Source organism: Hyaena hyaena, unplaced genomic scaffold (genome assembly GCF_003009895.1).
Source record: "Hyaena hyaena isolate Hyena2069 unplaced genomic scaffold, ASM300989v1 scaffold_120, whole genome shotgun sequence".
Classification (NCBI taxonomy): Eukaryota; Metazoa; Chordata; class Mammalia; order Carnivora; family Hyaenidae; genus Hyaena; species Hyaena hyaena.
This window is the reverse complement of record NW_024080752.1, coordinates 1,750,150-1,773,724: the sequence shown is the minus strand read 5'-3', so window position 1 is coordinate 1,773,724 and position 23,575 is coordinate 1,750,150. Positions and strand designations below refer to the sequence as shown.

Sequence of the window (23,575 nt, the reverse complement as noted above, 5' to 3'; positions counted from 1 at the left end):
CTCTAGCTGTCAGCACAGAGCCTAACACAGGGCTTGAACCCATGAACTGTGAGACCATGACCTGAGCCTAAGTCAGATGCCCAACTGACTGAGCCACCCATGTGCCCTTCCTACATCTTTTTTAAAGTGAGAACTCAGACTCAATGAGCAATAAGTCCATCTTAAGATCTAAATGCTGTTATTTTGGCCTTTGTCTTGAAGTGTATGTGTCCATATGTAAGTGTATTATTTCCCAACCTCAGGGAATGGTATTCTGCATTTCATTACATGTGAAATAAATCTTTCAAATTTTTGTTGACATGGTTATGTGTACACTCTGTTGATGCTGCTGACATAAATAGCCTGTATGTTTACTCCAGCTCAGCAGAAAAAGTAAGGAAAAATTCTTTAAGATCCCTCCCATTTTTAAAGTTTCTTTTGAGCATCTCAAGGAAGTGTTTAAACATTTGAAGAGGTATTCTTCAGGCTAGTAGAGTAACTGTGTCATTCTAAATGAGGATGCCACCTAATATATACCTCTGTAAGTGTGATTATGGATACATACATACCTACAGATATACACCAAGGATACATTCACATTCATTCATCTAGCAATCCATTTATTCAGCAAATATTTATTAGCAACTCTTACATACTAGAGACAGATATTCACTCAGTTAGTGGGCTATGAATGCCTACTACCTGACAGATGACTCCCAAATGTTCTGGGAGCTATGGAAATGCCCTTAGACTATTAATTCATAGAGAATTCCTTGATGGAACTGCATCCACTTATGAACATCGGCTTCCTCCCTGGGTCAGAATCATGGGCCTGTGAATGCCTTTGGGATCTTTCTCATGCAGTTAAAAGCTGGCCCTACATAAATGTAGACATATGAATTTATATGTCCTTAAAAACTGGGAGAATTGTGTTCACTGACAGTTTTCAGGGAATAGGTAGGTAATCTCTAACTTATAAGCATGCATTAAAAGAATATATCTGTAAGTCTGTGGTTTGGCACATTTTGTACCAAAACAAGTGTGGCTTGGTTATCAGTCCAGGCCACAACTCCTATTTAAGATATTCTGTGGCTAAAAAACCTTAAACTTGCCAGAACAAAAAGGAGAAAACAGTACTTCTGTAATATTGGAAATTAAGATAAGCAAAAATATAAAATTGAATAAATAGGGATGGGAGTAGATGTCCCAGAATCCTTTCCATCAGTATATTTCTAAAAAGTATTGGCATGACAGGGAAAGACAAATACTATATAATCTAATTTATTTCTATGGATAATGAGGCAAAGAAGGGAAATGAGATAAAGCATGCTAAAGGAAATCATAAGAGAATAATAGTCATTTAGATGTGGAATCTTAAAACAAAACAAAACGCTTGTTCTTAGATACAGAGAAGAAATTGGTAGCTTCCAGAGGTGAGGGGTAAGGGTAGGCAAAATGGATGAAGGGAGTCAAAAGGTACAAACTTCTAGTTATATAATAAATAAGTCATGGAGATGTACAACATGGTGACTGTAGTTAAAAATACTGTATCACATATTTGAAAGTTGCTAAGAGAATATACCTTAAAAGTTTTAATCACAAGAAAAAAATTTTGAAACTAGGTATAATGGTGATCATTTCACAATATATACAAATATTGAGTCATTATGTTGTATACCTGAAAGTAATATGTGTCATTTATACCTCAATTTTTTAAAAAAGCATTGCCATTATTGTAATGGACATGGATGGGGGAGAAGATTATTAGATTTCTCCAAGTCTTTACTGCTCCAGGACATAGGAGATACAGATGAATGCACTAACCATTGGCAAATATTATATAGAGAGGGAATGTTGCTAAGCTAATTTCTGTAGGAACCTATGAGAAACCATTATACAATTTCATGCAATACATTTCTATGGCTTGCTAGCCAAAAACAAAGTTAAAATAATGACCAGGAACTATGTAATGAGACTCTTCAGACTACTGCCAAATTTGACCATAGTGAAGAGGCGAATCCATTATCTCATTGGTTCTAGTCTCAAGAAGCTCTGCTGCAAACTAAGTGACATGTATAAAGACCCAAGGGTCTAAATCACCCACCTGATACTCATCGACCACATGGGACTATATAAAGTGACATCAAGTTGGCTTTCTCCCTAACATTATTATTAAATTTCAAAATACACAAACAGGATAAAGTTGGGGCTTCAAACAAGTTTGGGAACTTTTAGAGTTGGTGAATTTAAGATGGTCAGGGACATGTGAGGAAAGATATGAACAAACGGAAGGGGGATACTAACATATTTAGGGCCTTCTATGTGCTATCCTCTGTGTTAATTGCCCTACTTAAAGGATCTCACTAACGTATATCCATACTCTGGAAGGTAGGTTATATTTTACTTTAAATAGCTTCCCAAGGCCATTTAGTTACTAAGTGGTAGAGGGAAGATATAAACCAGGTGTGTCTGCCTCTAGATCCCATGGGGTTTTCCCTGGTGGTTAGAGAGGGCAGTGTTTAGTGGCTGGCTACTTATACTCTAAAAACCTATTTATTGGCCAATAGGCCATTGGGCACTCATCCAGTTTTGGGCTAGTCTATAACCCAGGCAAAACCATTTAATGACTGTTTCAGGATCCCCCAAAGATATAATATATATAACTAAAAAAAGGAAATCACACAGTTTGTTGAAGTTCATTATAGTCATTGTGAAAAAATTCTTTTGAGACTACTATCAATTCCTACAAGTTGAATTCTGTTAAATTCATTCAGAAGTAACATGACTATAAAATGATCTTGTCTTTCCTCTTTCCAGGTATGCAAAGAAAATTTTGAGAATAATGGTAGGTTCAGTCAATCCTTCTCTTCAACTCAAAATATACCGCGGTGTCCTACTTTCAGAGATGGGGCTCCCAGACCACCCACTTAGCCCTCTTGCTGAAAAGCTGCCTGGGCCAAAGGCTTCCCTTAATCTTTGGTCTGGCCACATGCAGCCAAATTGCTGTAAGAGGTGTTTCATCAGCATCTTAATCCACAGCTCCCTTGTGGGCTCTGGAGAGTAGACAGCTAGCTGAAGAGGCCAACAATAGCAAGGACACACCCCAAATCAATCCAAACTCACTGTAAGTTTTCCAAATTTGTGTTACTTACACAGACTTTTCATATTTTCTGTATAGCCAAGAAATCTTAAAGAAGATGTCTGGTTTGAGAAGGAGAGCTTGCCACGCATCAAAATAACCCTGGATTTTAATCACGATGGCACTTTCTGGAAAAACAAAAGAGCAGAGTAGTTGAGCAAAAATGTGAGCCTAAGAAGAGAAGAGAAGATTCCTTGTATAGAGTCTTTTATCAGCCCCAGGGTTCTAAGCTGGGCAAGGTCCCCACTTTCAGTGGTGTTTCAGCCATGTGAATGCCAATAGTTAACATTAATCAACATTAATTTATTCTGCTTGGCATCTAAATTAGCAAAATTAACTAAGGCTGTGCCACTTTTCAAGTTCGTGTTAGAGACCTAACCTAGAATGTCACATGCCCTTCTTTGACTGAGTGTCCAACTCCTTCCTGTGTTTTTGGACAGTAGGAAATAAGAGGGGGACCAGTAAATATGGCTGTTACTGGCCTCAATTCTGGCACCTGGGAGGGTAAAAAGCCATGTCACTTTCCTGTTTACATTTTGGTCCAGAGTATAAATTTCATTTTAGTATCTCTGATGTCTTGTCCTGAGCCTCATGCATAGTCAGCTCTTTTTTAAAAAAATTTTTAAATGTTTATTTTTTTTGAGAGAGAGAGACAGACAGAGTGTGAGAAGGGGAGGAGCAAAGAGAGAGGGAGACACAGAATCCGAAGTAGGCTCCAGGCTCTGAGCTGTCAGCACAGAGCCTGATATGGGGCTCAAACCCACCAACCGTGAGATCATGACCTGAGCCGAAGCTGGATGCTCAACCAACTGAGAAACCCAGGTGTCCCCATAGTCAGCTCTTAATGAATGCCCTTTAATTAAAGTGAATGCTAAGGGAAAGAAAACCTTTGCTTTTTTCAAATTGTACAAAAAATAAGGGGATAGATAGTTATTTTCAACCACTAAATACCAGTCACCATGCAAAGTGCTTTATAAAAAAGACCTCATTTAATTCTTACAACCATGCTATGATGGGGAGAGTGTCATCACTTTTTCAGATGAAGAAACTGCAGTTCATAGAAACTAAGAAGCTCGCCTAAATCTACACAGCCAGTGTGGCAGGCAGGCCCTTAGGCTGGAGCCCAGTTCTATCTGACCTCAGAGCATTGTTCCTCTTTGTTGTACTGACTCCCTCAGGCAAATTGAGAGTTTAACAAGGGTGGTGTGTGGAGAAGAGGAATAAACATAGCTCTGCATGTATTATACAGGTTCCTAGCATCACAGCCCATATCCCTAGGTTAACATATTCCTAGGTTTACAATTCCCTTTACTTCATTCTTCCTAAGAACGAAGGTCAGCAGGGAACTATGAAGCAGGGACTTATAAAATATGTACTTGCCTAACCTTAGGAGAGATGCATGTAGGACAGACCAGCTGGGATTAGAGGGGGTGGATTAGGCAAGGGGTGTGACTGAAAATACTCAGAGTAAGTGGGGCTCCCATCCAAATGGCAGTCAGATGACGTGTCTATGGCTCTTGCAGGGAGTAAGTAAAGAAAGAGCAGGGGACATGAGGCAAGCAGAGCTGGAGAAGAGAAAAGGAGGGCTTATAGCCTGTCTGTTGGTCCAAATGTGGCAAATTAGGCAGCAGGTATTACAGCTTAGCTGGCTTGGGCAAGTGTTAAAGTAGGCCCTGGAGGCACCTGGATGGCTCAGTTGTTTAAGCGTCCAACTTTGGCTCAGGTCATGGTCTCACAGCTCATGAGTTTAAGCCTGTGTTGAGCTCTGCACTGGCAGCTCAGAGCCTGCAGCCTGCTTCGAATTCTGTCTCCCTCTTTCTCTCCCCCTCCCCCACTCATACTCTGTCTCTCAAAAATAAATTAAAAAAAAAAAAAGTAGGCCCTGTTCTCATGCCTGTAATGTTCTTCCCTCAGATCTTGATGAGGCTCATGGTCTCACTTCATTTAGGCTTGTGGTCAGGTGTCCTCTCTGCACAGGCCTTTCGGGACAACCCTCTCTGTTATAGCCACATCTGCTCCCACCGAGGAACCTCCATCTTCACTTTCTAGCCCCTTGCTCTGCTTTATTTCTTCTTCTAGGCCCTTATTGCCTGATGCATTATAAGATATTTACTTGTTTACTGTTTATATTGCCACTGAGACATGAACTCCTTGAAGGCGAGGACTTCTGTCTGTTCACTGCTCTATCCCTGGAACCTAAACCAATGCCTGGCAGAAAATAGGCAATTAACAAATATTTTTTGAATGAATGCATGAATCAATGAAAATATTAGAAATTCAGGAAAAATTACATTAAGCTGGACAACAGCAGAATGGAATTAACCCAACTGATTGTTTATTTTTTGATGGTGGTAGAGTTGCATGTATGTGTTTTAATACTTGTCTCTGTAGTATAGTGAAGAGAGTAGCTTTTTGAGTGAGACATCTTGCCAGAGTTGTGATAAATGCTACATGACAAACTATGTGTAGAGCAACTTTTTATAGTAGATATTAAATTAACATTAGCTATTTTCATCATTTCCAGCAGCAGCAGCAGCAGCAACTCCAGCACCATTATCATCATATAGACAGAGTCAAAGTTTTCATGCTTACTAGCTTTGAGAGAGCATTGTGTATGTATATTTATGTATATATGTATGTGTGTGTGTGTGCGCCCAAAAGAATGGCTGGAATTGGTTAAATATATCAGTTTGATTGGTGGTGGAGTATATTAATGACCAAATGAACTGGTCATACTTCTTAAGTTTTGACTGTGGATAGAATCATATTTCCCAGAGCAATGAAGAGAAATCAAGGGGCGCCTGGGTGGCTTAGTCGGTGGAGCATCTGACTTTCGCTTAGGTCATGATCTCGCGGTTCGTGGGTTCGAGCCCCGCGTCGGGCTCTGTGCTGACTGCCAGCTCAGAGCCTGGAGCCTGTTTCAGCCTGTGACTCCCTCTCTCTCTGACCCTCCCCTGCTCACGCTGTCTCTCTCTCTCTCCTAAAAATAAATAAAACATTTAAAAAAAAAAGAGAAATCAAAAGAGGAGATGGCCCCTACTTACAGAAACTTATATGTTATAAATGAACATAGTAGACACACTAGGAAAAAAAATCATAAGAATACTTAGAGATGTTTGAACAAGAGCAGTGTACAGAACAGCATATCTTTCCTTGAGTCTGTTTTCCCCTTCATCTCCGTGTTCGATAAAAGGCAGAATGTCAATTCTCAAATACCGTCCAGTGGGATTCCCAGGAAGAGCATGTTAGAGGTGTCTAGCATGATGCGCCTCATGAGGGTCAACACGTCGACATAACCCAATTCGTTGGTGACCTCCTCCAACCTGTCCAGATGTGTTATAATGGATTCAACACAAATTGTCACCATGCGCACGAGGCCGGGGCCAGACAGAGCTGAGGGAAACACATCAGAGAGTGAGTGACCATGAAATCAGTGGCATACACAATCAGGATATTTTGGCCTTTTGCATTCAGAGTTTAACTGTACATAATTTTTTTTTCAGTAACTAGGTTGAAATTTTCATATTCTTTTTTATACTGTTCTGCATTTTCCTAATTTTCTATGAGCATGCATCACCTTTATGGTTAAAAATGAATGAATGAATGAGTGAATAAATGGGGGTACCTGGGTGGCTCATTCGGTTAATCATCTGACTCTTGATGTTGGCTTAGGTCCTGATCTCATGGTTCGTGAAATCCAGCCCCATGTTGGGCTCTGTGCTGACGGCATGGGGCCTGCTTGGGATTCTTTCTCTCCCCCTCTCTCTCTGCCCCTCTGCCACTTGCTCCCTCTCTCTCTCAGAATAAATAAATAAACACTAAAGATTTTTTTAAATCAGGGAATGCACAGAAACCTTATTTTAAAAGATTCAAAATTAAACTTTTCTTCATGTTATCGCAAATCATTTGTGATATTGCAATTGAAAAATTTAGGATTTTGGTCATCAATCACAAGGCAGTGGTTTTCCATGTTTACTGTATATATCTCCCTATAAAGAAGGTTTGGATTTGGCCAGGGTGATATTTATTTTATGTTTCAACAGGTGGCAGAGTACTGTTGCAGAACTACTCCAATTGGACCTTCACTATTTGACCTAAAGTGGCTTCCTGTTTAATTGTGGTTTATATGTTCAAAGTGCTAGTCTTATAAATTACTGAAAGTGTTCAAAATTAAGAAATTTTGATTTATCTTCAAGTGACTTCTAGATTTGTTTTACTCACCCAACATCATGACAGCTAAGCAATTCTTTGTTTGCTTACCAGTCTTTTCATTTCTCTTGAGTATATAACTAGGAGTGGAATTATTGAGTCATACGGCAACTTTATGTTTAACATTTGGGCAAAGTGCGAAATTGTGTTTCTACAGTGCCTGCACCATTTTACATTCTCACCAGCAATATATAAGTGTTCAAATTGCTCTATGTCCTCTCCAACATTTCATATTGGTTGTCCTTTAAGTATAGTAATCCTAGGGGGAGTTGTGTGATTTCATTGGGTTTTTACTTTGTATTTTCATTATGACCAATGATGTTGATCATCTTTTCATTTGTGTATTTGCCTTTTGTATATCTTATTTGGTGAAGTGTCTGGTTCAAATATTTTGCCCATTTTTTTTTATTTTGCCCATTTTAACCAGACTTCCTCACTGGCTGGAATTTCTTTAAGGACAGTGACAACCTCCTATTAGTGCTGTCCTTCAAGTCCACAGTAGATGATGGCCTTCAAATCATATTTGTTGGGGCGCCTGGGTGGCTCAGTCAGTTAAGCATCCAACTTTTTCTCATGTCATGATCTCACGGTTTGTGGGTTCGAGCCTCGTGTCGGGCTCTGTGCTGACACCCGGGTCAGAGCCTGGAGACTGTTTTGGATTCTGTGTCTCCCTCTCTCTCTGACCCTCCCCTGCTCACTCGCTCTCTCTCTCAGAAATAAATGAAAAAACAAAACAACAAAAAACAACAAAAAAACCCCCAAATCATATTTTTCAAATAGAGGAAGGAAGGAAGGAAGGAAGGAAGGAAGGAAGGAAGGAAGGAAGGAAGGAGTGAAGACAGGTGGTGTGAATTGGCTCTGCTCACCAGCTAGTGGGTGATTAGGTGATCTATTCAGAGAGTTGAACACTTAAAGCCCCCTCTCTCTCTTTGCTCTAAATTTCTTCAAGCTTTCTTTACAAATAGTATCTCCTATTTATGTCTTTTATTATTCAGATTTGGTGCTTAAGTCAAAGTCCTTGAAATGCAATGAAAAATCCTGGGGAAAGGTGTAGCCATAATTCTCTCTTAAAAAATCAGGGGCGCCTGGATGGCTCAGTCAGCTCAGTGTCCTACTCCTGATTTCAGCTCAGGTTATGATCCCAGGGTCATGGGATTGTGACCTGCATTGGGCTCTGTACTGGGCATGGAGCCTGCTTGAGATTCTTACCCCTCCTCTCTCCCTCTCCTTCTCTCTCTGCCCCTCACCCCACTCATACACTCTCTGTCTCTAAATTAAAATATAAATTTTTTTTAAAAAAGTCAGTTGCATAACAGAAGCCTCTGAAGGCATACTTCAGAGCTGAAGGAAGCCTGGTGAGCAATTCTAGATTCTTAAACTTTCTACTTGTAGTCCATAAATGGACAAATGGATCAAGAAGATGTGGTTTATCTATAAGATGGAATACTACATGGCAATGAGAAAGAATGAAATCTGGCCATGTGTAGCAACATGGGTGGACCTTGAGGGTGTTATGCTGAGCGAAATAAGTCAGGTAGAGAAGGACAAATACCATATGTTTGCATATATAGGAGGATTAGGAGGAACTTAACGGAGGACCACGGGGGAGAAGAAGGGGAGAAATGGTGGGGGAGAGGGAGAGAGGCAAACCATGAGAGACTCTTGAATGCTGAGAACAAACTGAGGACTGATGGGTGTGGGGGAAAGGGGGAGATGGGCTTCATGGAGGGCACTTGTGGGGATGAGCACTGGGTGTTATATGGAAACCAGCATGATAATAAACTATTTGTAAAAAAAAAAAATTTCTACTTATATATAAAAAAGAAGGTTGAGGGTTCCCTGGGTGGCTCAGTCAGTTAAGCGTCTGACTTCAGCTCAGGTCACAATCTCGTGGTTTGTGAGTTCGCCCCACGTCTGGCTCTGCGCTGACAGCTCAGACCCTGAAGCCTGCTTTGGATTATGTGTCTCCCCCTTTCTCTCCCACTCATGCTCTGTCTCTCTCTCTCTCTCAAAAATAGACTTTAAAAAAATTAAAAATAAAAAAAAAAGAAGGTTGGGTTGGCAACATACTTTCTGACTGTAGAAAATACTTGGCAAATATGAAAGGCCAGCATGTTGTTCTTTGAGTGATTATCACATTCACAAGTGGGACAAATGATTTCTGAATGACTCAGCCCTTTGTGTGGAGCTATTGGCTTCAAATATCACTGTGGTTTCCTTCCAGATAGATGTATGATTTGCCTCTACATCCAAGAGCTTAAAGTCACATTTCAAATGTATAAGCAAAATGTAATATCATTGCTTATAGTCAGGGGTATAATGTAGACATAATTTTTATTTTTATTTTTAAAGCATTTTTAAATGTTTGTTTATTTTAGGAGAGAGACAGTACAAACAGGATAAAGGCAGAGAGAAAGGGAGAAAGAGAATCCCAAGCAGGCTCCATGCTGTCAGTGCAGAGCATGATGCAGGGCTTGATCTCACAAACTGCAAGATCATGACCTGAGCTAAAATCAAGAGTTGGATGCTCAACCAACTGAGCCACCCAGGTGCCCAAATTTTAATTTTTAAAATATGCTAAAGAGTACTGAATCTTATCCAGGTTAAACAAAAGTGAGCAAGAAGTCAGCACAATTCTGTCACTATGGACAACTCTCTTGGTAGTTTCAGGAAACACAGCTATTTCTTGACCCTCCACCTTTATCTCCCCAGAATGGGCCATTGCCTGGGCTGCACTTCACTACTTCTCCGTAGATATGTCCAGGGAATCAATGCTTTCATTAATGTTACTACTTTAGATATCAAAACCTACCTCCAAATTTCTGCTATAGCTAGACAACTAATGAGAAGCATTAACTCTAAAGGGAGATTCATCAAGAATTGCTTGGGACTCTCACTGATTATTAAAAATGTCAGACACAACAGTGAACTTTTCATAAGCAATTAGACCTGTATTTTTGGCATTTAATCTGGTCAATTTTATAATGTTTTTATTAGAAAATCTAGTCTTATATACAGGGCTTATCTAAAAAATGTCACAAGGACTGTTTTGATTGATTTCCAAGTGCTATAGATTCTACTCTTTTAACATCTCTTACACTGATGACTTCCCTTCCACACACTCTGTATCACTGCAGTAGCTCCTAACTTCTTTTACTGCTCACAGTCATGCCTTGTGTCCATTAATCTTTCATTTGGCTACCAGAGGAATTTTTCTAAAACACAAATATGTTCATGTCATTCTGCTTAAAATCTTGGATGATTTACTGTAGCTTTGAGATAAACTCAGTTCAGTGCCTTCCCCTGGGCCTCAGGCCTGCATACACCCAGGCCAGCCACAAGGGCCTGCTTACAGTGACCTGGACATAAAGTGCTGATCTCTCCTTCCCTATTTTGGAGTATCCTATTCTTTCCTTCTGTGGACTGTGTCCTCATCAAACTTTCTTAATTTAGGTAGCTTTTGCCTTCTTTCAAAACTTATCATAAGCATACACTCCTCAAAATGCCACCCATAACCCCTCAGTGTACTTTAATGGACCATTTTTCTGTGCTCTGTAGTGCTGTGCACACAACTCTAGCATAACACATCACCTAGGATGATATTTGGTGATATACTGATCTGCCATTCTGCTCCTCCCCCCATTATAAATTCCTTGAGGGCAGGAACCATGTTTGACTAACATATTCTGGACACCTAGTTCAATGATTAGAACACAGTAGTGTGTTAACCAAATGGATGAGTTTAGAAAATTATATTAATTTAAAAACATTTTTAAAATTCTCTTAATTTTTGCATGGCAAGGTAAACCATGTTGGTATGTGAGAGTTAATTGCTCCTAAACACTAGTTTACATATTCCAAATGCACCTGGGCAAAACAGCAAAGTAAAATAAAACTTACATTTCAGATCTTGTCATTTGAAACAACATGGATGGACCTAGAGGATATTATGCTAAATGGGATAAGTCTGACAGAAAAAGACAAATACCGCATAGTTTCACTTTATATGGAATATAAAGAACAAAACAAATGAACAGACAAAAAGAAATGGACCCAAATACAAAGAACAAACTGGTGGTTGCTAGAAGGGAGGGGGTGGGAATGGGTGAAATAGATGAAAGAGATGAAGAGGTATAAACTTCCAATGATAAAATAAGTCATGGAGATATAATGTGCAGCATAGGGAATATAGTCAATAATATTGTCACATCTTTGTATTGTGACTGCACTTATAATGGGGAGGATTTCATAACATATATAATTGTTGAGTCACTAAGTCATACACCTAAAACTAGTATAATATTATATGTCAACTACAACAAAACAAATCCCCCCATTTCTATAAGGTCTTATTATTTCACTTATTCTTCACAATAACCCTAGAATTAATGTTCTGTGGTATCACCTTTCGTGGAGAAAGAAACTGAAGCTCAGAGAGACTGAGTGCCTTGTCCAAGGTCACATAGTTAGTAAAGCAGCAGAGCTAGGACTTGGACCCACAGATTATAATCCTGAGTCCTATACTCTTTCCAGTAATCCAGTTTGCAGTTTTGTAATGCTTCAGAGGATTGATCTGCCCCAATATGAGTGAGAGGCAGAATAATAGCCCCCTAAAACTTTCCAGGTGCTAATCCCTAGAATTTATTAATGCGTCACCTTACATGGAAAAAAGGATTTAGGCCATATGATTTAAGGACCGTGAGATGGGGAGATTACTGTGGATTATCTGGGTGGGGCTAACCTAATTACATGGGTCCTTAAAAGCAAAGAACCTTTCCTAGTAGCCTTCAGAGTCAAAAAGTGATGTGATGACATAAAGATGGTCTGAGAGATGTGATACAAAAAGGACTCAACTCGCTATTGCTGTCTTTGAAGACAGAGGAAGGGGCCACAGGCCAATGTATGCAGGGGGCCTCTAACACTAGAAAAGACAAAGAAACAGGTTCTCCTCTGGAGCCTCCGGAAACACAGCCCAGCCAACACCTCGATTTCAGTACATTGAGACCCATGTCAAACTTTTGATCTATAGAACTATAAGATAACTAATGTGTTGTTTTAAGCCACTAAGTTCATGGCAATTTGTTACAGCAGCAATAGGAGACAAATACAGTAGAGTCCACAGTACAGTTGTACTAAGTCTTGGTGATGGGCAGCTCTGTAGAGAGAATCAGTGCTCAGCCGGGACAGGTGTAGCTTCTCCCTATCTCAGCAGCACATGAGAGGCACCCAGGTTCACTACAGAGGCTGGCTAGAGGGAAGAATATTGATGGTGCATTGTCAGACCTAAAATCTATCTAGCCCCAGATCCTATTACTGAAAATGGTGCCAGGGCATGATTATCTTCATTGATGTTGATGTCAAAGATTGGTCATTATATTCCCCAACCACTTCATTTCCAGCAAGATATAGTAAAGGGGAAAATCACTAGATAAGGAGCCTTGGGATGGAGTCTCTGCTCATCTGTTACTTGCTATGTTGCTTGGGCAAAAATTGCAACCTCTCTAGGACTGTATTTTCTCAACTGTAAAATTTAGAGGTTAGACGCGATGACACATCCAGTCCTTTCTAGTTCTAAAACTCTTTTAAGTTTTATTCACAAACTGTGTTCTGTTAAAACATATGGAATGTTAGTGATTTAGTAAGCACATTGTTTGGCTATGTTTAAATCAAATATGTGACTAACACACTACATTCTTAATATATTTTTTAAAAGTAGACTCCATGCACAGTGTGGAGCCCAATGTGGGGCTTGAGCTCACAACACTGGGCTCAAGGCTCCAGACACTTCACCGACTGAGCCACCTAAGGTGCCTCCACACTAAATTCTTTTTTTAAGTTTATTTCTGAGAGAGAGCACATGTGCATGCATATGTGCACGTGTGTGTGTGTGTGTGTGTGTGTGCGTGCGTGCATGCTCATGAGTGCTCATTGGGTGGTGAGGGGATGGTGGAGAGGGACATATGGGGAGGGAGAGAGAGAGAGAGAGAGAGAGAGAGTGAGAGTCCCAAGCAGGCTTCCTGCTATCAGCATGGAGCCTGATGGGAGGTTCAACCTCAGGAACTGTGAGATCATGACCTGAGCCCAAATCAAAAGTTGGACACCTGACTGACTGAGCCACCCTGGTACCCCCTTCCACACTAAATTCTTAATTGAAATAATCCTAAGTATAGAGCTCCATCTCTTCTTCACGTCCATGAAATTGCTTTTCGCGTTAACAGGAAGAACAGATTATGTGGTGGTTAAGAATGCAGGCTCTGGGATTGTCTCCTCGGCCACTGTTTACTAATATGGGGTTACTTCACCTGTTTAAACTTCAGCTTTCTCATTTGTATATGTGCTGCCGAAGCGAGCACAAGCTTTCTCATTTGTAAAATGTAGGTGATAAGAGTTTGTACCACATGGGATTGCTGTTGGATTAAAATATCAAGTACTTAGAATGGTTCTTACCATATCTTATTATTTCAAAATAAGTGAAATGCAAAATTTAAATTAAAATATAGGGGGCATGTTTATAGACAAGAGAGCAGAATGTAGCCAGCATCTGATTACCTTTTATAAAGAAAGGTCGAACAGCTTTCCAGATTGTTGGATTATTGTTAAATATGATGCCATTTTCATGCATGCCGATGCACTGCAACCCAAGTTTGCTGCCAAATCGGGAGCTGTAGTGACTGTGTTTCATTACGTGGAACATACTTGAGGACCTGCAGAGACAGCAAACCTTGGTGTGAATTTGTAAGCGTTAAGAAAACTCATGGTGATGATTTTGATACCAGGTGGCTTTCTTAGCAAATGCATGTTGATCTAAGTGCAATGCATTCTAGCATTTGTATTGAATAAGCACTTGTTAGCAGAAGAACATCCTTCTCCAGTCGAAATACTTCTACCTCCTGACTCCCTGCTTGAGCACCATGAAAGATAGCACACACACACACACACACACACACACACACACACACCATTTTTTATTTCCCTCTTTTTTCTAAGTCCAAGTCACCAAAATACTCCTACAATTGGGGTCAGAGCTGTGAGGCTTTGAGAAGCTGAGGCCACCACTCCACCAGAGGGTCCTGAGAGCCTCCAGCCCCACTCCAGACCGTGCTACCCTCTGCAGGAGTGAGTCTCAGAATCCGGAGTTCCTGGAATTGCTGCCGTTGTCTTTAGTTTGGAACCAGTAGTCTGGCCTCGTACCATCTATCCCCAGACTCCCTAATCAGGCCTGGCTCCTCCAGTGGGTATCATTCTGGGCTTGAAGGACATCTCCTGGGCACTCCAGGCTCTGGGCTTAGCTGGCTGGGCTGGGCCTGGATGGCGGTCTATGATGATGACAGCAGCTATCTTGGGGCTCTGCATTCCATCTTGACTCATCAAGGTCCCCAGGGTCACAGAGTTCTCTCAGGATATAGGACATGGTGAGCCATTAGATAGTCCTTGAGGTAGCAGCACTGGGACCTTGCCAACAGGTTTCCTTGAACTTCTCAGCTCGTCCTCACTGTTTTGCCCCTCTCCCCACCCTGCCATGCCCAGCTTTTAAGCCCTGGGAAGAACTGTGAAGGAGGAATCAGCTCCTTCTGTCTCTCCCTTAACCACCCATTTCTTTCTCTAGGAACTGCTCCCTGCCGCCCCCCATCCCAGGGGGCAATTTGGGCATGATGAGGCATTTACAGTTATGTTAGAAAATTCTAGCTGAAGAAGTTCTAGAAGCTTGTATGAGGAGAATATTATCTTCTTAGGACAGCAGTACAGAATTCTTCTGTAGGGAGAGACCAACTCACTCTATCGAGAAGATGTTTTGTTAAGACTGCTTAGAAGTTATTTTATGGCATTGGAAGGATAAATTGATAAGTAATTTGATAATCAACAGGAAAAAGGATAAAAGGATAATTGTGCTCTTCAGGATAAATGGTAGGTAGGTTTACTGGAGGGTAAACTTGAAGCTAGCAGCATGAGGAAGGAGGGGGAAGAGAGCTGAGATGAATCCTACAGAGTGAAGATTTGGGGAGGAGAGGACTCCTGGCTCAGTACTCAACAAAAGAAGTCTGCTGGGAATTTATGAAGTTGAGAATTGTGGGGTGGATGGAAGAAATTAATTTTTCATCTGCCAACAGAGAAATTAAGGAATGCTGCAGGTGACTGCATTTCCTATGGCAAGGGGCTTTGGCTGGAAAATAAGTTCACGTGGGGCCCAGAGGGAAGCAGGTAGCTGGACAAGGGCTGATGGCTGAAGCCAAGGACCACATAGGTCAGGAAACTGGAATTCCAAGATGGCATGTGCTAATAAGTTAGGTGGCTAACCCTTCCTATGCAGAGCAAGAGGGACATTGCATGAAGACAGGCAGGATAGTGTTTACTCGAGGACAGAGAAGATAATAAGCAGGACATGTGGTGCTTGTATGTCTATTATTTTCACAAATGCCAATATCATCACGTTGTAGGCATAAACCAGACACAAATGCCACTTGGAACAATCAAATGAGATTATCTAAGGATATGGAAGAAAGTCAGTACAGTGAGGAGAAGAGGCAGACAAAACATTGCAGAAGGTGAGGGTGCAGGCAGTTAGACCCCCAAAATCCTCACCAACACGGGTGCATGGTTGTGGTTGAGTCAGTGAGGAAAGAGGTCACATGTCAGCCACCTCTGTCCAAGGCCCAGCCTTTCCATACGTAAGTCTGGAGCATGCTCTCTCTGAGGCATGGGGCCCTCAGACATCCCTGAGCTGCTGAGTGGAGAATAAGAACACAGAGTACAGAGAGGACCACAGAGTTTGTGCTCACCACAAAGTCTCACTTATCGTCCTCTGCCTCCCTGTGCTCCCAAAGCATGTTCCAAGTACATATGTTACCCACACTCCTCTGAGGGGGCATGATAACAGGCTCTTCAGATTACAAGGCCTCTGCCACAGTATTTATATGTCGATGACATGGCCAAATGCAAATTCTCCTTGGTAAATTGTAAGCATAAGCAGATTTACTTCTTTCCATATGTATTTTCAGCAACTTCAAAAAGTTTCCACTCACGTGTACTCAAACTGATAGCCATTTTTCTTGGAGATAGGGAGAAAAAGGGATTTGAGAATTAAAAAGAGAGGCTGAGTGGTTAGCAGAGAAGGAGTAGAGATTTTCTGTGGTGCAACTATGGGAGGCGTGAAGAAAGCTGAGGCAAGGTGCACTGTCATTAGTCTGACTTTCAGCCATGTTTACTGTGCCAGAGCCAGGCCATGTATAAATGTGGCCTACCTGTGTATGCTGTGTTGGCGATCATGGGCAGAGCTCAAGTGACATAATCCTTGACTTTGGGGCTTGGGAACTAAACTGCTCAGGTTGGCTAGGTAAATTAAAATAGATCCCCCAGAGTTTTTTTCACCTAAGGATTATAAGTTACCCCATGTCTCTGAGACCAGAGAGGATTTCAGAAGCAGTGATCATAAAATTAGGACTAAACATGTGAGCAGAGGAATTGGAAGAGGATATGCACCTTATTGCAAGAAAGCAAAATATATTTATAAACATCTGTCTGATACCGCCAAAGAGAGAGAACTTGGGCATTTTTGGGTGTAGGAGAGAGAGAAAGAGAGAAAAAAGAGAAAGTAACAGCACAATGCCCGATTGTGCAAATCCAAGATACATAAAATATCATCAGTGTTTTAGACGCTGTTATTATTTTTGGTGGACTTAATGTTTATATAAGTTTTCATGTGTTCACTGCAACGTTGGTTCTTCCTCCCCGCTTCTCCACTGAAATTTTGTTTCTCAGCTACAAATTCTTCTACTCTGCAGGGTTTCTGAGCACACAATCCTCAAAGATGGGGAGTGGTGATTATAGTATATACACTGGGCTGGAGTGGCCATCTTACCACATGCTGCTGCTTCTTAAATTTGATACTTGGCTTCTAAAAGGATGACTGTGCCTTAATGAAGTTGTTCAGTTAATGTCTGTGAAAACACATTCCCAAGAAGACATTGGGCCAAAGAAGCTGTGCTCTGGCTGAGTAGCAGGCTAAGTATTAGCCAAACCCTCACATTTGTGATGGTTCCATAGTCCTATTTAAATTTTAAAAGAAAGACCCTGAAATGATGGCATTGTTAGGAAATGAAAACATAATTATTATATGAATAAATTATTTACTAGATGATTTCTTTCAGGAAAAAAATCTAATTTCAAATCAAAACACTCTCTATTAAGTCAAATATTCTCTTGATTTGATTCCAGATAATATTCATCAAATGATCCCAAGTTTTGAACAAGTATTTCTCCTCCTAGCAACAAAAATAAAAACAAAAATCCAGATGCTTCTGTTTGTATTCCAGGGAATTAATTTGACTGACAAATGGCTAAAATTTTGTCTTGTATAGAGAAGTCATGCTTTGTGAGGACTGAAAAGATTATTGATAGATTTTAGGACGTTAGCTTCTCTCAGCTTCTCTTACCTTCCCCTACTTTATTCTGTACTTACAGCAGAAAGTAAGTATATTCTTTATTCACAAATTCGTATCTAAGAATTTTAAGTGCCTAGAGGTAAAGCTGAGCACTATTCTTTCTGCTCTGACCCCTAGAGCTTTTATACACTGTGTTAACTACATTAGTGTGTCCACTTATTTTGAGGAATTACTAATCGATTTTTTTAAAGGAACAAGAAACCCAAACTTAAACCCAACTAAATGTATATTAGTTAATAAAGAACTAACTTTAAAAATAAATGTGTTCTTTAGGGGGCGCCAACATCTCAGTTATTTCAAGCCAGAGGCTCCGCCTTGATAAGGGACAAAGCTGTCAAGACAGAAGTGATACACACTGAGAGGGAAGAGTGACCAGCTGCCGGTGAGAAATTTAACAAGGTCTTTTTTCAAAAGTACATTGGATTTATATAACCAGAGTAAATCATGAATGTGAAGAAAGAAAGTTTGGTGAAGAACTAGGGACTCCAGCCCGGAGCACACAGGGTGGCCACGAAAACAGTAGGGATGACTTTTCCTTGTCTCCTAATGTGATGCAATATGAAGTGCCTAGCACTACCGAGGAAATATTATTACAAAAATATTTAACCTGAATGAAACTGAGACATAATTTTCAGTTTATGGGTGCCTGGGTGGCTCAGTTGGTTGAGCATCCAATTCTTGATATCAGCTCATGTCATGATCCCAGGGTTGTGGGATCCAGCACTGCTTAAGGCTCCATGCTGGGTGTGGAGCTTGCTTGGGACTCTCACTTTCTCTCTCTCTCTCTCTCTCTTTCTTTCTCTCTCTTGCTCACACTCCATCTCTCTAAAATTAAAAGACATGATTTTCAGTTTATAAGAAACACAAGGAATAGAGGACTATGTTATGTGACACCGTAATGTAGAGAGAGAAATTCAGAAATGTGAAATACATCCTATAAGACAGTTGGTCTAGTCTCTTCAAAAGGTCGATGTCATGGAATGCAAGAAATAGGAAGACTGCTCTTTCAACTTCTCTATTCATTTGAACATTTTCTTAATAGAAAGTTGGAAAAAACATTTTATTTTCAATCATTAAAATTACTCTCTTCTATGCATCCTCAATTCCCTTGACCCTCTCCTTATTTTGTCATAGTTGCCTGGTAAAACTTCACCCCTGTCTAAATCCAACTCTCAGCTTACTCTGTGCTTGTTCCTGGCAGGTGACTGTGGCTGGGGAAAAAAACCACACATTTACATGTTCATGTGCACACACACTGACAGTTCCCAGTTAAATTCAAGTAGGCCCTTAGAGCGACTGGCAGTTCTACTACATTTCCCCAGTCCATGCGTGCTTACTGTTCTAGATGACTATTATATCCTGCCTCTTCTCTCCTCAAATATTCTACTTCCTCAGTCTTAGGTAAATACTTTATTTTTTTTTTTTTACTTAGGAAAAAGAAGCAAGAATCTCTGCAAGCTCCAACTATTAGGATCTGTTCTCTTATATTCAAACTTCTCACAGTTACTGTGGATGAACTTTCATGTCCCTATTCAGTGCCAACTCCACCTGTCACCTGTACTCCCTTTCACATCTCACTCGCACACCCCTTTCTCTTCCATCAACAGTTTTGCTCTGAAATTCATCAGTGCCACCACAACACACATGTTGTGATTTCTCCCATCTTAACAAGAACTCCTTGGACCATATGTCCCTTTATATTTCTTTATTCCATTTCTCTGCTGTCTTTATGGCAGAGTCCTTGGAAGAGTTGTCTTTCTCCTGTAGCCTCTCATTCTCTCTCCTCATTCTGTACTACAGTCAGACTTTTGCCCTCACCACTACGTTGAAATTGCTCTCTTCAAAGCCACCCATGTTGCTAAATGCAATGCTCAAATTGTCTTCCATTAACCTAGCACTATCTGGCATGCTTGACAATTCCATCCTCTCTGATATACCCTCATCATTTGGCTTTCAGACCACCATACTTTCCTGGTTTTCCCTTCTCTGGATGTCCTTCTCAGCCTCCTCTTCTGGTTTCTAACTGTGGTGGAGGGTCGAAATACTTAGACCTTCCTTTACATCATCTCATTCAGTGGCCCATTGGGCATATCAAGTCAAAATATCCCAAATGGAATCCTGATTTCTCCCCATCCCAAACTTACTCCACCTACCTGAGGTAATGATACCCTCATTCTTCTAGGTATTCAAGGCCAAAAACTATGCTACCACTTTAATTCTTACACCCAACATCAATCTCTTAGCAACGTATTGGCTTTGGCTTCAGAATATACCTAGAATCTTACTTCTTGTCACCTCTACTGCTCTCACATGGACCAGCCACCATCATCTCTTGCCTAATTGCTCTCTGTTTACTCATCTTTGTTCCTTTAGCACCTGGTCTCAAAGAAGTGGGTAGAATGTGGCTAAAGAAGTCAGGAATGAGCTGAAACATAAGACAGATGTGTTACTTTTTCTGCTCAAACTCTTCAAAGGCTTCCCATCTCATTGTAGGGTAAAATTCAGAGTTGTTACAATGGCCAGACCAATATGATTGAGTATCCTAATACCTTCCTACTGTCATCTCCACCATTCTTCCACTAGCCACATGAGTGTCCTTGTTGTTCCTTGAACATTTCAGACAGGCTTCTACCTCAGTGCCTTTGCACTTGCTGTTCTTTCTGTCTGGAATGGTTTTCCTCTACATCTCTGGATGACTCTCTATCACTTCTTTTAGGTCTTTATTCAAATGATGTCTTCTGAAGTTCATCCGAGGGTTGTGGGTTATCGTTAAGCTGATTAACAAATGATATCTTCTGAATTAGGCCTGCCTCAACCACCTATTTATAATTGCACTTCCATCCATGCAAATGGCCCTCCCCTAATTTAGTTTCCTGTATAGCACATATCTACCTGATAATAGTGTGAGCAACTGTCTTGGTTTGCTTGGGACTGTCCCGGGTTTAACATTAAAAGTGCTACATCCTAGGAAACCCTCTAGTTCCAGGCATGGCAAGACAGTTGGTCACCCTACTGATATATTCATTTATTGTTGATATATTAACAATACGACCATATATTTCCTCATGAGGGTAGGAGTTTTTGGCTGATTTGCTCATGATACCCTTGTACATAGTTAAGTTCTTAATAAATAATGAATGAATGAATGAGGGGCCAGTAATGATTATAAGTTAGGATCATCCAGTGCTTAATATGTAGTAAATTCTCAATAATTGCATGTTAGAAGAATAAATGAATGAATTCCCTAGAAATTTACATATAATTAAAACAGATATAAAAATACAACCCTAATTAGTATGTTAATTACTATATGACCCTAATTAGCATGTTAATTGCTAACCCCCCTCTATTAATGCTACCCACATTCTTCTTTTTTTTTTGTATTCATTACAAAAACTAATACACACAAAACAGAGTATCATGCACAACATCTGTAGACCCTCATTAATTTAGAGCTTACCTGCCTGGGGAATTGTGCGTGCTTTATCTACCGATGACCAGATAAACCTTCCCCCAGAGCTCAGAGTTGCTCAGGCAATATCCTGGCAGGACTCAGGCCTGACTCCCCCTGTGAAGTTCTGCAGCCCTCACCACTTCAGGACTATGCAAGTAGGAAAAGTTGGGACATCAGCTGTAATGACTATAGATCTCAAACTTTTCAAAAGAAAAAAAACCTGGCAAACTATTCAAATAAAAATAAAAAGCTTTCTGAGGTCCAGTGGGGGTATTTTCAAGAGGCACGGGTAGTTCTGGAAGGGACCTGAAGAGCAGGCGAGGGAAGGAGATGGGGACAAACATGTCCTATTCCTGCAGGGAGCTCAGTCCTTAACAACAAAATTGAGCGCTCAAGGCAATTAAGGAGAACACAAAGACTCCAACCAGTGAAAAGCCGGTGAGGACAGGACAAGGAGAGAACTGGGAGAGCTGGGGTAGGGGAGGGATGGGTTGTGTGTGCATTTAGAGTATGAATCATCACCTGAGTTGGTCAGGGTCGCTAAAGTCACTTTCTTCATGAAGACAGTAGAGTGGTCAAATCCCACCCTGCACTGTAACGAGGATCCTACTTCAGGAATGGCTTTGGGCTTCTAGGACTGTATCTGATGAACCAAGTATGTGGTATGTAAGAGCCATTTCTGTTCTGGTCCTCTGGTCCCTTGTCACATTCTTTACTCCAGTTCTTATCTGACACTAGCTTAGCACCTGAGCTAGACTGAAGAGTAAGATGGTAAGATGAAAACACTTTGGCCCTGCTTAGCGGCTCTCTTAACCTCAAGGAAAGACCTTGTGCTGGAGACAGTTTACCTGCTCTCCCGTCTCAGGCTCTGCAGCACATTGGAGTCACTTGGGGAGCTCTGCACACTACTGATGCCTGGGTCCTATCCCCAGAGATTCTGAAAGCTGGGGTGTGGCCTGGGCCTTGGGATTTTTATAAGCTCCCTGTGCAGCCAGGGTGAGAACCACTGCTCTAGATCCTGAGCTATAGACAGATATCCTTTTGGGTAAATATCTTGCTGGTCCCTTCACCTTTCTGCCAAGTAGAGCCGGAAGGCAACTGGCTATGCTGGGGGATGAAAGACCAGGGCCAAATGGGCCAGTGTCCTAAGCCCCCAAGCCCTTAGGTCATCAGTCTCAGGACATATTGAGACTGTAGTCAGTTGCCAAAGTGAGTAAAGTATTCGGTTTTTAAAATGAGAATGTATTAGGGCACCTGGGTGGGTCCGTTGGTTAAGCCTCCGACTTTGGCTCGGGTCATGATCTCACGATTCATGGGTTTGAGCCCTGCATTGGGCTCAAAGCCTGGAGACTGCCTCAGATTCTGTGCCTTTCTCTCTCTCTCTCTCTGCTCATTCTCTGTCTCTCTCTCCCTCTCTCAAAAATAAATAAACATTAAAAAAAATTAAATGAGAATGTATCAAATTCACATAAATTTGGCTGACCAGAGCTCAGTATTCCAAGAGAAGTAAAATCTAAGGATAATTATTGGTCCCCCACTCCCTTCTTTCAGTTTTTTGGGTCAAAGAATTGGGCTCGAAGATTACCATGATATGTATGAAATGATGTATATAATCTTGGCTTGAAAAAAATCAATGTGTGGGGTGCCTGGGTGGCTCAGTCGGTTAAGCATATGACGTCGGCTCAGGTCATGATCCCCCAGTCTGTGGGTTCGAGCGCCACGTCAGGCTCTGTGCTGACAGCTCAGAGCCTGGAGCCTGCTTCAGATTCTGTGTCTCCCTCTCTCTGCCCTCCCCTGCTTGCTCTCTGTCTCCATCTCTCAAAATAAAATAAAGACATTAAAAAAATTTTTAAAAAGAAAAAAATCAATGTGGTTTCCAAAAATGTTTTACTTACCTCTGGGTAATAGTCTGTGTATCTGGACAAATAATTCTACTTCATCAGTAGAACCCTAGTTGGTTTTAGTTTTGGATAAAGCCCTGTCAGAGAATCTAAAAACTCATTAATGAAATAGTGTTGGCATATAACATTGTTAAATATCTAGTAAGGATAGATGAAAGTCTAGTGATATATGCCCTCTTTGAAATTCTCCATGTTCTATGATCAGTAAATAAGAAAACTATTTCACAAAACTAGTTTTCTATAGTCGATGCCTATTTGGTTAACCCTGGAGGAATTCAATGCTAAACTTATCTAGAGAATATAACAAACCATTTTTTAAAATAGGTAATATGCCTGATTTATTTAAGATCACTCAGATGAAACACTGACACACAGTCATAAATAGAATTGGAGCATATGAATGGCATTTTTTTCCTACTCTCATCCTGCTAGAGGTGCTCGGTAGCCTCCTATT

The 23,575-nt window shown here is 40.8% G+C and overlaps 1 protein-coding gene across 2 annotated transcripts in view; it reads right to left on the bottom strand.

Moving 5' to 3' along the window:
• LOC120234998 (aromatase) overlaps window positions 1–23,575 on the bottom strand; it is a 72,104-nt gene that overhangs the window by 7,420 nt on the left and 41,109 nt on the right. Inside the window, exons 4-6 of one of the 2 annotated variants that reach the window (XM_039237081.1) lie at window positions 13,877–14,031; window positions 6,335–6,511; window positions 3,132–3,246 (exon numbers count right to left, since the gene is read on the bottom strand). In XM_039237081.1, the coding sequence (XP_039093012.1) occupies window positions 3,132–3,246; window positions 6,335–6,511; window positions 13,877–14,031 (447 nt within the window). The remainder of the gene's footprint in view (window positions 1–3,131; window positions 3,247–6,334; window positions 6,512–13,876; window positions 14,032–23,575) is intronic. The other variant, XM_039237082.1, reaches the window with a different exon arrangement.